We start from the raw sequence: 13520 nt of genomic DNA on the forward strand, positions 1-13520 counted from the left end.
AAAAAAAAAAATTAAAAAATTAGCCTTTAACCAAAATTTTCTTTTGTTTTTTTTTTAAAAAAAAAAAAAAAAAAAAACACAAACAAAAAACAAACAAAAAACCCCATTAAAGACAACTAATGGTCTTAGTTGTCAAACTGAGTTTGATTTGTATGTTCAGATCAGAGGTTGTTGTTATTGATGGATTTGCTGGTTTGTGTGACCCGGAGTGAGTCAGCAGTCTGCTTATCGACACTTCAGAGCGTCTGCTGCCCTCTGCTGGCGGGAGGAATAACTGCAGGGATTGATCTGTAGATTTCTTCACGTCTCCGAAGAAAGACAAAAATATATAACTTTACATAAATAAATTGTATCGAAATTGCTCAATATTACAGTTTAAAAATATGTGCTTTGGGTGTGTATTAAGCAGAGAAAGCATTAGGAAGATTGTTTTGTTTCTAACAAAGTTAACAACAAGGCGATGCATACATAATATTTTTCCATATTTAATAAATTACCTTGGAGATTTTTTTATTTAAGGTCATCGTTATGATTGCTTCCGTTGATCATATTTTATTTAAAACAACATTTTATTTACAAGTTATTTAAAACAAAAAGTTTTAAGATCGGAATAAGATTAATTTCCTCATTTGTTGTTTCACTTTTGGTTTATTTCCCTCTGGATTTGGATTCCTTTAAATTATCTTCACGTTTTTCTTCATCCTAATATCCAAATAAGTAAATAAATAAATAAACAAATAAATAAATAATCCACATTTGGGTGTGTATTCTTGTTGCATCTCTGCATAAATTGGCATGGATAGGATGATTTCTGGCTGATATTAATAAATGCTTGTGCATCTTTACGTGCCATGCGTCCCACACCCTGACTCTCAGCAAAACAGAGGCAAGGCAGGGCTGAGCGATGTTTGACGCGCTCCTATTGCAACCAGCGGGACCCTGAAACAAATTGGAAAGCCCAGGAGCGGACATATTGATTCCGAAGGTAACGCTCTTTTCTGTCTCTTTTTTTTGCGCTAAATCGGGAACTATTGTGCAGCGCTGAAGGGGCGCAGATAAGGATCCATGTGCGTTTCCGCCCGGCTCCCGCACAGCCGGAGGTGATTTGACATTTTGTGCGGTGCCTGCGCATTTCTTTAATGTAGATGTCTGCAGAAATTAACGACGTAATGCTGAAGTTGTCCGCGCCAGCTGCCGTTCGGGGAGGCTGCAGGAGGCGCATTGAGAGCCGCGTCACTTTATTATAAAACTAAAGGTTGCATCACATCTGATTTTCATTTTAAAGCGAAAGCACCTGGGATGTGTTGACCCAGCCATTTGGCTGAATGTGGCATTCACGGGTGCATTGTTGCCTCCCAGGATGTCTCCACTTAATGAAATGCCGGTCAGCATCCCTGCTGCTGTTTCCTGGAGCTGAAGCCCTTTGTCTGACAAGAAACATTGAAAACTTAAAAGGATTTACACCTGAAGACTGATTACATAAGATTACATGATTACAATCTGAGAGAGAGAGAGACAGAGAGAGAGAGAGATAGATAGAGAGAGATAGAAAGGCAGGACCAGTAATCCTAATGAATGAAGTTGATGCGTGTAGCAGGGCCGTTCATTGGATTACTACTGTGGGCTTCAGGTGGGATCCACAAAACAGTACAGAAATAAAACTCTAAGAATATCTAAATATCTTAGTAAGTTAAGATTTAATCAAAAAGTTTTACATTTATTTAACTAATTTGGTTGAAATGGCTAAAAATACACAGCCAATTTATCACACATACTGTTTATTTTTGTTATTTTTGAATAATTCTGCTTATAAAAATATTTGAACTGTTACCATGTAGTGACAGTTTATGAGACAGATAATATGTGAAAATATTGATCTCTTCCATGTGCTACTATTGCAGTCTGAAGAAATGTACCAAAAACAACCAATCAGAACAAGGAGGCGGGTCTTAGCGCTCCCAATCATGTTTGTGTATGCTGCTTAAAGTGCTAATGGTGGAGAAACAACTCACTACAGTAAAGCTGTTTATCTGCCATCATTTGTGGGTATGCTAACTAGCCTTAGCATCCATGCTAGCTGCAGCGCAGCAGAGAGCAAGAGGGAGAGAGAGGATGAGCAGGTCCACACGAGACTGTGATTGACAGAGCTAATAGTATCTCTGTGCAGTATAAACACTCAAGATGTGGTCCAGGCTCCTTTTACTTTAATTACTGCAACAACTTTGTCAAACCCAGTGAGAGTGTCGATACTAAATCATGCTTGAAAATGAAATCAGCATCTCCATAAATCTATGGCTTTGCATTTTTCTTCCACCAAACTTTCCAACAATATTGCAGCACTTGGACTGACTTCATCATGAGTGTTTAGGCTACAGCACAATCATAACATTTTATTAGCTGAAATTCAAAGTCATCAAAACTAACAGAACAAAAAAAAAACAGTTGGCAACAAAAAGCTGATAATACAGTATTAATCTGCATTTTAGACATTTAAACACAATATCAACATGTTCGGTTGTAGAGGTTGTAAAGGACTAGATGTGTGATTTATTTAATGAGATACAAACTGACAGAGCTACTGATCAGCAGGCTATTACTGCTTTTTCTATCCGACAGGCAGCCATGTTGGATTTTATGGTTTATTTTGGTGAGAAGTCAAACTTTATGAGTCAAACTGTTTTTGAATACAGTTTTTTCTCATTTTCAGAATATTTAGTTTGGTCACTGAGAAAATCCCACTTCTTTACTGAGTTGCANTTTTTTTTGCGCTAAATCGGGAACTATTGTGCAGCGCTGAAGGGGCGCAGATAAGGATCCATGTGCGTTTCCGCCCGGCTCCCGCACAGCCGGAGGTGATTTGACATTTTGTGCGGTGCCTGCGCATTTCTTTAATGTAGATGTCTGCAGAAATTAACGACGTAATGCTGAAGTTGTCCGCGCCAGCTGCCGTTCGGGGAGGCTGCAGGAGGCGCATTGAGAGCCGCGTCACTTTATTATAAAACTAAAGGTTGCATCACATCTGATTTTCATTTTAAAGCGAAAGCACCTGGGATGTGTTGACCCAGCCATTTGGCTGAATGTGGCATTCACGGGTGCATTGTTGCCTCCCAGGATGTCTCCACTTAATGAAATGCCGGTCAGCATCCCTGCTGCTGTTTCCTGGAGCTGAAGCCCTTTGTCTGACAAGAAACATTGAAAACTTAAAAGGATTTACACCTGAAGACTGATTACATAAGATTACATGATTACAATCTGAGAGAGAGAGAGACAGAGAGAGAGAGAGATAGATAGAGAGAGATAGAAAGGCAGGACCAGTAATCCTAATGAATGAAGTTGATGCGTGTAGCAGGGCCGTTCATTGGATTACTACTGTGGGCTTCAGGTGGGATCCACAAAACAGTACAGAAATAAAACTCTAAGAATATCTAAATATCTTAGTAAGTTAAGATTTAATCAAAAAGTTTTACATTTATTTAACTAATTTGGTTGAAATGGCTAAAAATACACAGCCAATTTATCACACATACTGTTTATTTTTGTTATTTTTGAATAATTCTGCTTATAAAAATATTTGAACTGTTACCATGTAGTGACAGTTTATGAGACAGATAATATGTGAAAATATTGATCTCTTCCATGTGCTACTATTGCAGTCTGAAGAAATGTACCAAAAACAACCAATCAGAACAAGGAGGCGGGTCTTAGCGCTCCCAATCATGTTTGTGTATGCTGCTTAAAGTGCTAATGGTGGAGAAACAACTCACTACAGTAAAGCTGTTTATCTGCCATCATTTGTGGGTATGCTAACTAGCCTTAGCATCCATGCTAGCTGCAGCGCAGCAGAGAGCAAGAGGGAGAGAGAGGATGAGCAGGTCCACACGAGACTGTGATTGACAGAGCTAATAGTATCTCTGTGCAGTATAAACACTCAAGATGTGGTCCAGGCTCCTTTTACTTTAATTACTGCAACAACTTTGTCAAACCCAGTGAGAGTGTCGATACTAAATCATGCTTGAAAATGAAATCAGCATCTCCATAAATCTATGGCTTTGCATTTTTCTTCCACCAAACTTTCCAACAATATTGCAGCACTTGGACTGACTTCATCATGAGTGTTTAGGCTACAGCACAATCATAACATTTTATTAGCTGAAATTCAAAGTCATCAAAACTAACAGAACAAAAAAAAAAACAGTTGGCAACAAAAAGCTGATAATACAGTATTAATCTGCATTTTAGACATTTAAACACAATATCAACATGTTCGGTTGTAGAGGTTGTAAAGGACTAGATGTGTGATTTATTTAATGAGATACAAACTGACAGAGCTACTGATCAGCAGGCTATTACTGCTTTTTCTATCCGACAGGCAGCCATGTTGGATTTTATGGTTTATTTTGGTGAGAAGTCAAACTTTATGAGTCAAACTGTTTTTGAATACAGTTTTTTCTCATTTTCAGAATATTTAGTTTGGTCACTGAGAAAATCCCACTTCTTTACTGAGTTGCATGGTTTAAATTTTCAGATTTTTCTGTAATATTTGAGTCATTTTCAACTAATTTAACTGTAAGATGTATCTAAATTGTTTAGTCATTTGCACACTGGATAAGCACCAATCTGCATGCCTTAGGGTGGCTAAGGATGTGAATTTAAACCACTATGAATGTTTTTATGCATGAAAACTTCAGACAGGATTTGAACCAGTGACCAGACCTGCAAGCCACACACTCCAAAAATGCAAAATCTATTAACTCTTACCAAGTGTTTTTGGTAGTTTCTAGTGGAAATATCTTCAAAACTACTTAAAAAAAACTGACTTAATTACATGTTCCATATTTATAAAGTGCAGAACAACACAGCATACCATATAAATGGCAACATTTCTGAAAAACAAACAGACAAAAGTAATGGGTTTGATTTGGAACAAGAGTCTGACAGTCACTACAGACAGTTTCCACACTGCAAAAATAAAAAAATATTAAGTATTTTTAGTTTAGTTTTCAGTCCTAATATCTTAGTACACTTGAAATAAACAAAGCTAACTTACAAATAACTTTTCAGCAAAATATAGGAGCTTGATTTTTGGTCAATAATTTCTTAACATGGATGGAAAAGACCTAATTCCACTAGAAGATTATTTCACTTATAACATGGAGAAAATGTCTTATAATAAGCAAAATAATCTGTAAGTAGAACTGGAACTTTTTCATCATTATAAAGAAATTATTGACCAATAGCAAGCTCCTATATCTTGCTGAAAAGTTGCATGTAAGTCAGTTTTGCTTTATTTGAAGTGTGCTGAGATATTTGTAGTAGGACCAAAGACCAAAATATTTGGTAAGATATTGTGTTTTTGCAGTGTACTGTCATAATATTATGTCTTTGAACACAGAGGTGACAACTCGACTCGACCTTCTCAGGAAGTTTGACGACGTTCTGTCATGAGCGATGCGTTCATATTTTTCTGAAAACCTTACTGGTCTCTATGAAAGCAGGTTATTAATAAATGAACTTTAATGTCTGAGTCTGTAAATGATCCTGAGAACAGTTGGGTCCATTTGGATCTGAGTACCACGCCTTCCCAGCAGCCTCAGTCAGTCAGACCAGAACCACTTTTTATTGTCTCGCCACCAGAAACCTCTGTGATCTACATGAGCTTCTGCTGCTGTGCTACAGGAATATTTAGTCTCCATGGAAACAGAGGCTGTAAAAAAATCATGATGATGATGATGATGATGATGACAAAGTGCTGCTCAAACCTGCAAATTACAAAATGCATCTAATCTAAGATCTAAATCAGCACAACAGTGTGATTGGATCTGCTGAGGCTCAAACATGAACGCGCAATTTTAGCATTTAGCTTGTTTGATAAGGAGAAAAGAAACGTTTCTACAAATCCGCCATTAAGATTTATAACTGATGGTGATAAGGGGGGAGGATCGGAGGCAATAACAGCTGGATATAATGAGAACAGGAATAAAAAACCTCTGCAGCTCCATGCTGAGGGTGATTTCAGGGAGGAAGTTAACCTATATCTGATTTTAAATGAGTCCTTCCAAACCCCTCAGGGATCCGATGGAGGTCTCAGAGATCCCAGTGTGCAGCGAGCGCCCCAGATTTCTATTTTTCTTTACATGATTCATCTCAGCAGGTGCAGAACTCTGCAGTATAACATGTAAAACCTTGAAACACCCTCTCATTTAAAACACTTTGAGCCTCCAAGTTATTCTTTATACTTTGCTGCATCCTTATCATTGCTTTGTTAGACTTTTTGATGTATTTTATGACTTTTCTTTGCATATCTGCTAAATTAAAACTCAAGTATTAGTTAAAAACCTTTATTAAAATGACTGAAACCACAAATGGAGTAAAAAGGAAGAAGTAAAGTATTAAAAACGACAAAAAAATCCCTTCAGAGATGACGCTTAAAGGTTTTTGCTAGTGTGTAAATGCTACTTTTCTACATTTTAATTGCTTTTTAATGTTGATAATTATTATTATCAACATTAAAAATTATTGATAATGATAATTATTATTGAAATTTGTCTGGAAACAATTGCATAAAAACAGAAAAAAAATGCTTAAATCTTTAACTTTCAAAAAATTTCTGTGTACAAATTCACATGACTGTGGAAATAGGCCCAAATTTCTACATATTATCTTTTTTTTTTTTTAAATGAAACATTTGAGGTCAAAATATTAACTTTTAACAGCTTGAATAGTAATTTGTTCTTAACTGTAGCTCCTAGAAATCATGAAACAAAACACAGGTTTAAATTTTCTGAGTGGTATAGAAACATTTTACTGCTTGTTTGTCATCTATATTAAACATCTGCTTCATTTAAAAATGTTCATTTCTTGGAAAAGTAAGAACTGGGGAGTCCAACGCTGGATGCAGATCCTAAGGCAAAGTGGCAAACACGAATCACTTTATAACATGAATTATTTTAAAAGTGAAACAGTAGAAAGGCTTGTTTTATATTTGAGTTGAGGATGCCATCACTCGGAAAGTCAAAAAGTAAAATGCGATTGTAAAAAATGCAATCATTCCCATACTTTCTCAGACTGACGCCTCAATAACGCGTTTAAATCTAAAAACGCCTGGCAACCATAAAACTAATCGACGTTTTGTGACGTCAGTGTCGTTAAACCAATGAAATCGCTTTTGTTAAATTTTTACCGCGACTAAGCGAGCTGAAGTGGGTGTTTCTGTTTTGGAAGAAGATCTATAATGATTTTTTAAAGGAATATATGAATCAATATTTTAATACTTTTGAGCTCTTTAGGTAAGTATAAAGGTGGTGCAGTTTGCAGTGATTTCCCTTCCCTGTTAATGTGATTTTCACTGGGATTGTAACCAGACAAACCTTGAAATGTTGATGGGCGGAGCATTAGCCATTAGCTTGTAGCTGAGGCTAACATGCTAACACCGGTGGGCTCAGGCAGCAGTAGTCGGCTGGGGTCTCACATGCCGCTCGCTTTGTTGTCTCTCTTCTGGCTTGGTTAGCTCACAACAGTCTCCGTCTCCTGCCCTCGGCCTGACCTCATGGATCCCGGTGGAAGCGAACTGGACTCCAGCCTGCCTCAGCCGGAGAACCCGTGCCTGATAGTGGAAGATTCCCAGCCGGACAGCGTCGGTCTGGAGGACGACCCGGAGAGCAGCTACCGGGCGCTGCTGGCCCGCCGCCTGTCCAGCCTGCAACCGGCCGCCCGCAGCCCGGTTCTGGTGAGATGGATCTTTAAAAGCTGCTGGTTTATTTCAATCAGATTGAAAAATAAATACATTAGGATAAATAAAAAAAAAATAATATTACCACACAATTTAAAAAGAAGTAGTATCATAGCTATATCTCAGTATGGAACATGTTTAGGTATTTTCCCGCAACTTTTTAATAGTAATTACTTTATTTTCTGTTTATTTCCTGTTACAAATCCTTATTTGCTAGTTAGTATCCTAGCGGCATCCCAACAACTACAAGCATTTACTCCATATTCATCATATTTAATCAGAGGCAGAGAAACCCAATATTTTACTCGAGTAAGAGTAAAATTACTTCAAAATATATTTACTCAAGTAAAAGTAAAAAGTATCAGTCCAAGAAATGACTCAAGAGTCAAAAAAGTATTTGGTGAAAAGTCTTCTCAAGTTCTGAGTAACTGATCAAATTATCAATCATTTAATATTTAAAAATTACATCATTATTAGATGGACCAAAATATAAAGTTAATTGGAAAAGGACCAAGAATACAATAATTCATATAAGTAACAAAAAATAAAATCAGGCAAAAGAAAAAAATTCCAAATCAGTTTCTATCAATTAAAAACAAATGTATGAAACTTTAACAAAAACTGCAGGTGTGTTTCTGTTTCTGGTGAATTTTGGTTAAAACATGTTTGTTTTTCATTCAGTGGGTAGAAAATCCAGAAATTTTATTCAAGTAAGAGTAGAAATACTTTATAGTAAAATTACTCAAGTAAAAGTAAAAAGTAGCTGTTCCCACTTTTTGCCTTTAAAAGGTAGTAATACATAAATTTAGAGGAATAAATAAAGTGCTTATTTAGAGCAGTTTTTGACATTTTGATGCTTTATTTATTTTTTATTGTTTTTTTTTTTTACTAAAGTTGTTATTTTCCTTTTCCAGGAACTAATATCATCACCACCAGGAAGTAGATGCTCCCAAATCGACAGCCAATCAGAGAGTAACAACCAGGCAGAACCAGGTAAGTAAAATAATCCATATTTTACTATGTTTGCATTTTAATCTCACCTGTAAAGTTTTAAAAATCTTTTGTTTTTTTGGTTCAGAGGTCGTAGCTGCAGCCGACCCCAGCTCGCCACTGCAGGAGGAGAGTCAAGTTATCAACGTCTGTCCACATCCCACCAAGAAAAAGTGAGTACACCCTGCTTCCTGTCCTGGTTCAGGTCACATTTAGTGAAATATTAAATGGGAACTTTAATAAAAGTGAAATAAATAAGGGTGGAGGAAAGTACTGAATGTTTATGAACTGGTGCTGCTGGTTTCCAGTTACATGATGGACCAGTTCAGATGTTAGGATGTTTTTTTTTTTTTTTCTCTGTAAGAGTCAACTTTTTTCCGCTGCAGTGGCGCCACCTGCTGGTGACAGCAAAGTTTATTCACCTGAGTGGGAAAAAGAGAACAGATTTTATTTATATTATCAATAAATCATGCAGAGTTTCTCTGGAGGAAACGATTCAACTTCAAAGAAAAAGATAGAAAATGGAGGAAATATTTACAGTTTTTATTTTCATTAAAATGTTTCATTCCTTTCTTCTGTTTCTTCTCTTCCTTCCTTCCCTCTTTTCTTTCTTTTTTCTGTTTTTCTTCCTCTCTTTTATCCCTCCTTCCTTCTACCCATCCAGTGAAATAACAACGTTTTTTTCCATTGAACTCTCCAGGTTTGTACCTGAGGATTCTGAAATGGATCCTGGAGCCGATTCCACGACTAACTGTGTTCAGTCTGACGGTCGGTGTTCCTCCTGCTAAACGCTGAAGTTTAAACTAAATATTTTCTGTCCTTCTGCGTCATATCAGCTCCTTCTGTATGTTTCCAGGTGGATCGTCTCAGTTTGGGTTTCTGGAGCTCTCACAGAGTCAGGACCTTGAAGCTGGCGGAGACCCGGGCCATCGCTCTGAAAGTAAAAACCAAAACAGCTCTTATTTTAAAGCAGGAAATTATCACATTTACATGTATTTCCTGTTTCTGCTGCTAGATGAAAATGTTTTATTGCATGCTAACAGTGTTGACACTCATCAGGCCAACATCTGTGTGTTTTTGTTCTTTTTAATTTCAGAGCAGCAAAGTGTTGCCCTCAAAACTTTGGCGCATCAAGATAACAAAGCAGTGAGGTAAATAATTTTTAAAAATAAACTTAAATTAGCCAGATTAAAAGCTGTTAAGCTTTGAGATAATAAGATTTTAGCATTTATTTTTAGATTCTTCAAATGCTAACCGGTGGTTAGCACTTCTGCTAATCCACTAATAGTGGAGCTAATGTTTTGGTTTAACATGTTAGCATTATGCAAATTATGGTGCAAAATGTAGCTGTATTACATTAATAAAATGTTTAAGAAGGCGTAAACTAAAAGCGGAGCCCAGAGGGACACCACATCTAAGTTTAGTGCTGTCTGATAAACGTTGCTCTCCTGCAGGTCGGAGGTTAGCTCCAGCAGCTCCTCCGAGTCCGTGGGCCAGTCGGGTCGCCAGCTGACCGTCCAGGTTCTGCTGCACTCCCAGAACCTGCAGGAGTCCGAGGAGCCGGACCAGCAGGACTGCGATGTTCTGTCCTCACAGGAAGATCTGTTCGACGCCGACAAGTCGGGTATGTTCGTTTGGCGAGCTGCTTTTCTGCAGGGAGCGAGAAGAACTGGTAAATAACTGCGTCACGTTGAAACCTCTCAGGCGCCGCTGTGGACAGCACGGTGTCGGAACCGGAGCAGCCGGCTCGGCCCACCTCCACGCCGGCCCACAGCCTGCAGCTGCTGCATCTGTCCGGACAGGGAACGCTGGTCCAGGAGAGTCTGTCCCAGTGAGTCACCAGCAGTAATCTGATTACTTTTTTCAAGTAAAGAGCAAAGTAAGGGATTACAAATCCTGAAAAAATTACTATATCAGGGCTGAAATAATTCATCCAATTAATCGTGATTAATTGAAATAGTTGCAATTTTTTAAAACGATCACAATTAATTGTAACAATCATGATTAATCAAATTAATTGGAATTAATCCAATAAATCGGGATTAATTGAATCAATTGGAATAAATTCAATTAACCGCAATTAATCAATCTTTAAAATAATCATCAACAGTTTTAGTAATCGATTAATTGCTATCCAGAGCACACAGACTCAAAAACACCCAGAGCAGTAATGAAGCTAAACTCTGTAAAAAATAAATACGTTACATTTTACATAAAAACAAACTTTTTTTGTAAATGTGTTGAACTCCTCAAGTGTTTTAGTTTTACCTGGTTCTAATTCTGGAAAATCTCCTAATATTCCAATTATTAATCTGATTATGGAAAAAAAATGATCAAAAGAGAAAGTTTGGGTCTTTGTTATATTTCTATTAGGGCTGAAATTATTCATGTTTGTTCTCAAATTGGTGGCTGTATGATGATTTTAAGACTTTTTATGACTCTTTTTTTGTGTTTTTATGATGTGAAGCACTTTGAACTGCCTTGTTGCTGAAACATGCTACACAAATTAACTTGATTGATTGATTGTTGTTGTTTGGTTCTGTTTGCCCAGGAGCTCCGTTGACTACGTCGCCCCAACGCCGGACAACTTCCCCCACACTCCTTTAATCATTCCAAGCTCGCCGACCGAAGCGGAAAACGAACGCGACGGTGAGTGAGTGAATTTAAACCGGCCGGTGAGCGAATTAGAAACGGCTCTAATGAGCTGAATGTGTGCAGAGGAACCCATGGACACCTCGCTTCCGCCGGAGGAGCGAGCGGCGGCGCAGGACGAGCCGATGGAAACGGACGCCGCCTCGAGGCCACACTCACCTACCTCTGCTCCGGTCTCCCAGAATGCCTCTGGTCCAGAGCGAGCGCTGCCTGTGCCGTCACAGCCAGGGCTCTCTCATGTACGTATTAACAGAGTTGGGCAATAATTAGTTACATTGATTGGAGTAACTTTTTCAAAAAATTGTCCTTTTAGAAGTATTTTTACTGCGCTTTACTTTTTACTCTTACTTGAGTAAAATTTCTGGATTTTCTACCCACTGAATGAAGAACAAACAAGTTTTAACCAAAAACTCACCGAACAGAGACACACAGCAGTTAGCAAACACCTGCTGAGCTGCTTGTCAGTGGTAAAAATGTTGTTGAAGGATTAATAGAGGAGCCATGTTGGGATGACCTCTGAAGGCGGAGCTCCAGAAAGAGCAGGAGTTTTTAAAGAGACAGAGGCCCAATTTCTAGGCGTTGAATTAGGAAGTCAGATTTAATCTGAGTCATATTTGATATATGTAGCATTTTTTAACAACTGAAGTTAGCATAGTTACTTGAATGTGCTATAAAAAGGAAAAAACTCAATACTGGCCCGTTAAGAACGAAAGCAGCAACACTCACTGCTCATTTTAATGACTCGGTTTCACCATCCAGACCTTTCTCTTTGTTTCAGGATGTTTTTGTTCCCACACAGAGCCAAGAAGCCAGGAAGTCTCCTCCGTTGCCTTCTGAGACTCAGTCTTCGCTCCGGGAGTCGGCTCCGTTTTCCCCTGCGCTGCAGCTTTCTGTGAACGCGGATAGCGGCGACCCGGTTCCGGTGGAGGAGGACAGTCAGGACAGTCAGGACACGCAGATAGACGAGCTGGAAGAGCCGCCAGGTGTCGATACCAGCGACGCCGTGGCTCCGGAGGAGTCACAGCAACCCGACCGGACTGAGCCGGACCTGCCGCATGAGTCCGACAGGCAGCAACAGGAAGCAGAGACAAATGTGAACGAAAGCAGCAACGCTAACCACTCTGACTTGGCGGCGAACAGCTGCGTGCAGGAGACGCCGTGCAGCACCACGGCAGCATCACACGCCTCCAGTTCAGGAGAAACGGCAGAACAGAACCATTCGACGGACAAAAACAAGATGGACGACTGTGAGGAAGAGGAGGAGGATGTCATGAAGGAGGAGAACACCGGTGGCGCCTCAGCGATGGCGCTGGTCCTCTCCGAGAGTCAGCTGATGTCTCCGGAGCCAATGGAGGAGGAGATCCAGGACAGCGTCGTCGTGGCAACCGACGGAGAGAAAGACAGAAACTTGCAGCCGGAGTCCAGCGTTTCCGAGGGCGACGGAGCCAAAGGGGTCGCCACGGCTAACGGCCACCGGCAGCAGACCCAGGAAGAGAGAGCGGAGGACGCCCTGGGCGGGCGAGAAATGGAGGGCGTCAAAGACAAGAGCCTGAGTGACAGCTCTGGAGGTTAGCGCTGCATTTATTCACGTAAAAAAAGTCTTCAAAAGTTTTTTAGGGCTGGATGATGTGGCTGAAAAATAATTTAGGAGTTTTATTTTAGTTGCTATCGATAATCAGGGTAGGACAATAAATCAATAACAATGTATATCGCGATTGACACGTGATCAATATCAATAAATAATACATCTGATAGAATATTCAATATTTTGGATATTCACTGAACTGTGATCCAGAACCGCACAGCATTCTGGGAGACGTAGGCAGAGGAAAGACATTGGCTGCTCGAATTCTCACAGCTAGCTTAGCAAAGTTGGTGGAATCGACTAACTCACTCTTTGGTTACCTAGCAACTCGCTTGTTCTTTGGTTACCTAGCAACAACCTGGTGATGAACTGGCGCAGCAGCAGTTCCAAGTCTCCCCACTTTGCCTCATAACTGCTTAAAAGTGAAAAATAATGATGTGAAAAAAAAACTGGATAAAACACGAAGGGTCCTGCCACTGGTGTGGCAATATTTCAGATATTTAAAACAAAAAACTAATCGGTAATTATTGATATAAAAGGATGTGAAATGCTTATATCGTGATG

General features: G+C 39.1%; 1 protein-coding gene across 2 annotated transcripts; it reads left to right on the forward strand.

Annotated features, from left to right (window-relative positions):
* Nucleotides 1–782: 782 nt before the first annotated feature.
* On the forward strand, nt 783–12965 carry LOC106960858 (tumor suppressor p53-binding protein 1-like). Of its 2 annotated transcripts, none has more exons than XM_015054214.1 (12): nt 783–985; nt 7508–7726; nt 8644–8722; nt 8808–8892; nt 9420–9487; nt 9576–9659; nt 9816–9870; nt 10174–10343; nt 10424–10550; nt 11271–11368; nt 11438–11610; nt 12150–12965. In XM_015054214.1, the coding sequence occupies exons 2-12, from the start codon at nt 7547–7549 to the stop codon at nt 12942–12944; spliced, it is 1914 nt and encodes a 637-aa protein (XP_014909700.1). In that variant the 5' UTR covers nt 783–985; nt 7508–7546; the 3' UTR covers nt 12945–12965. The 2 variants fall into 2 exon arrangements, with proteins under 2 accessions (XP_014909700.1, XP_014909701.1); XM_015054215.1 differs by lacking the exon at nt 783–985 and adding an exon at nt 7236–7286.
* The last annotated feature ends 555 nt before the right edge of the window (nt 12966–13520 follow it).

Source organism: Poecilia latipinna, unplaced genomic scaffold, assembly GCF_001443285.1.
Source record: "Poecilia latipinna isolate Pla-1442-1.1 unplaced genomic scaffold, P_latipinna-1.0 Scaffold1237, whole genome shotgun sequence".
NCBI classification, from domain to species: Eukaryota; Metazoa; Chordata; class Actinopteri; order Cyprinodontiformes; family Poeciliidae; genus Poecilia; species Poecilia latipinna.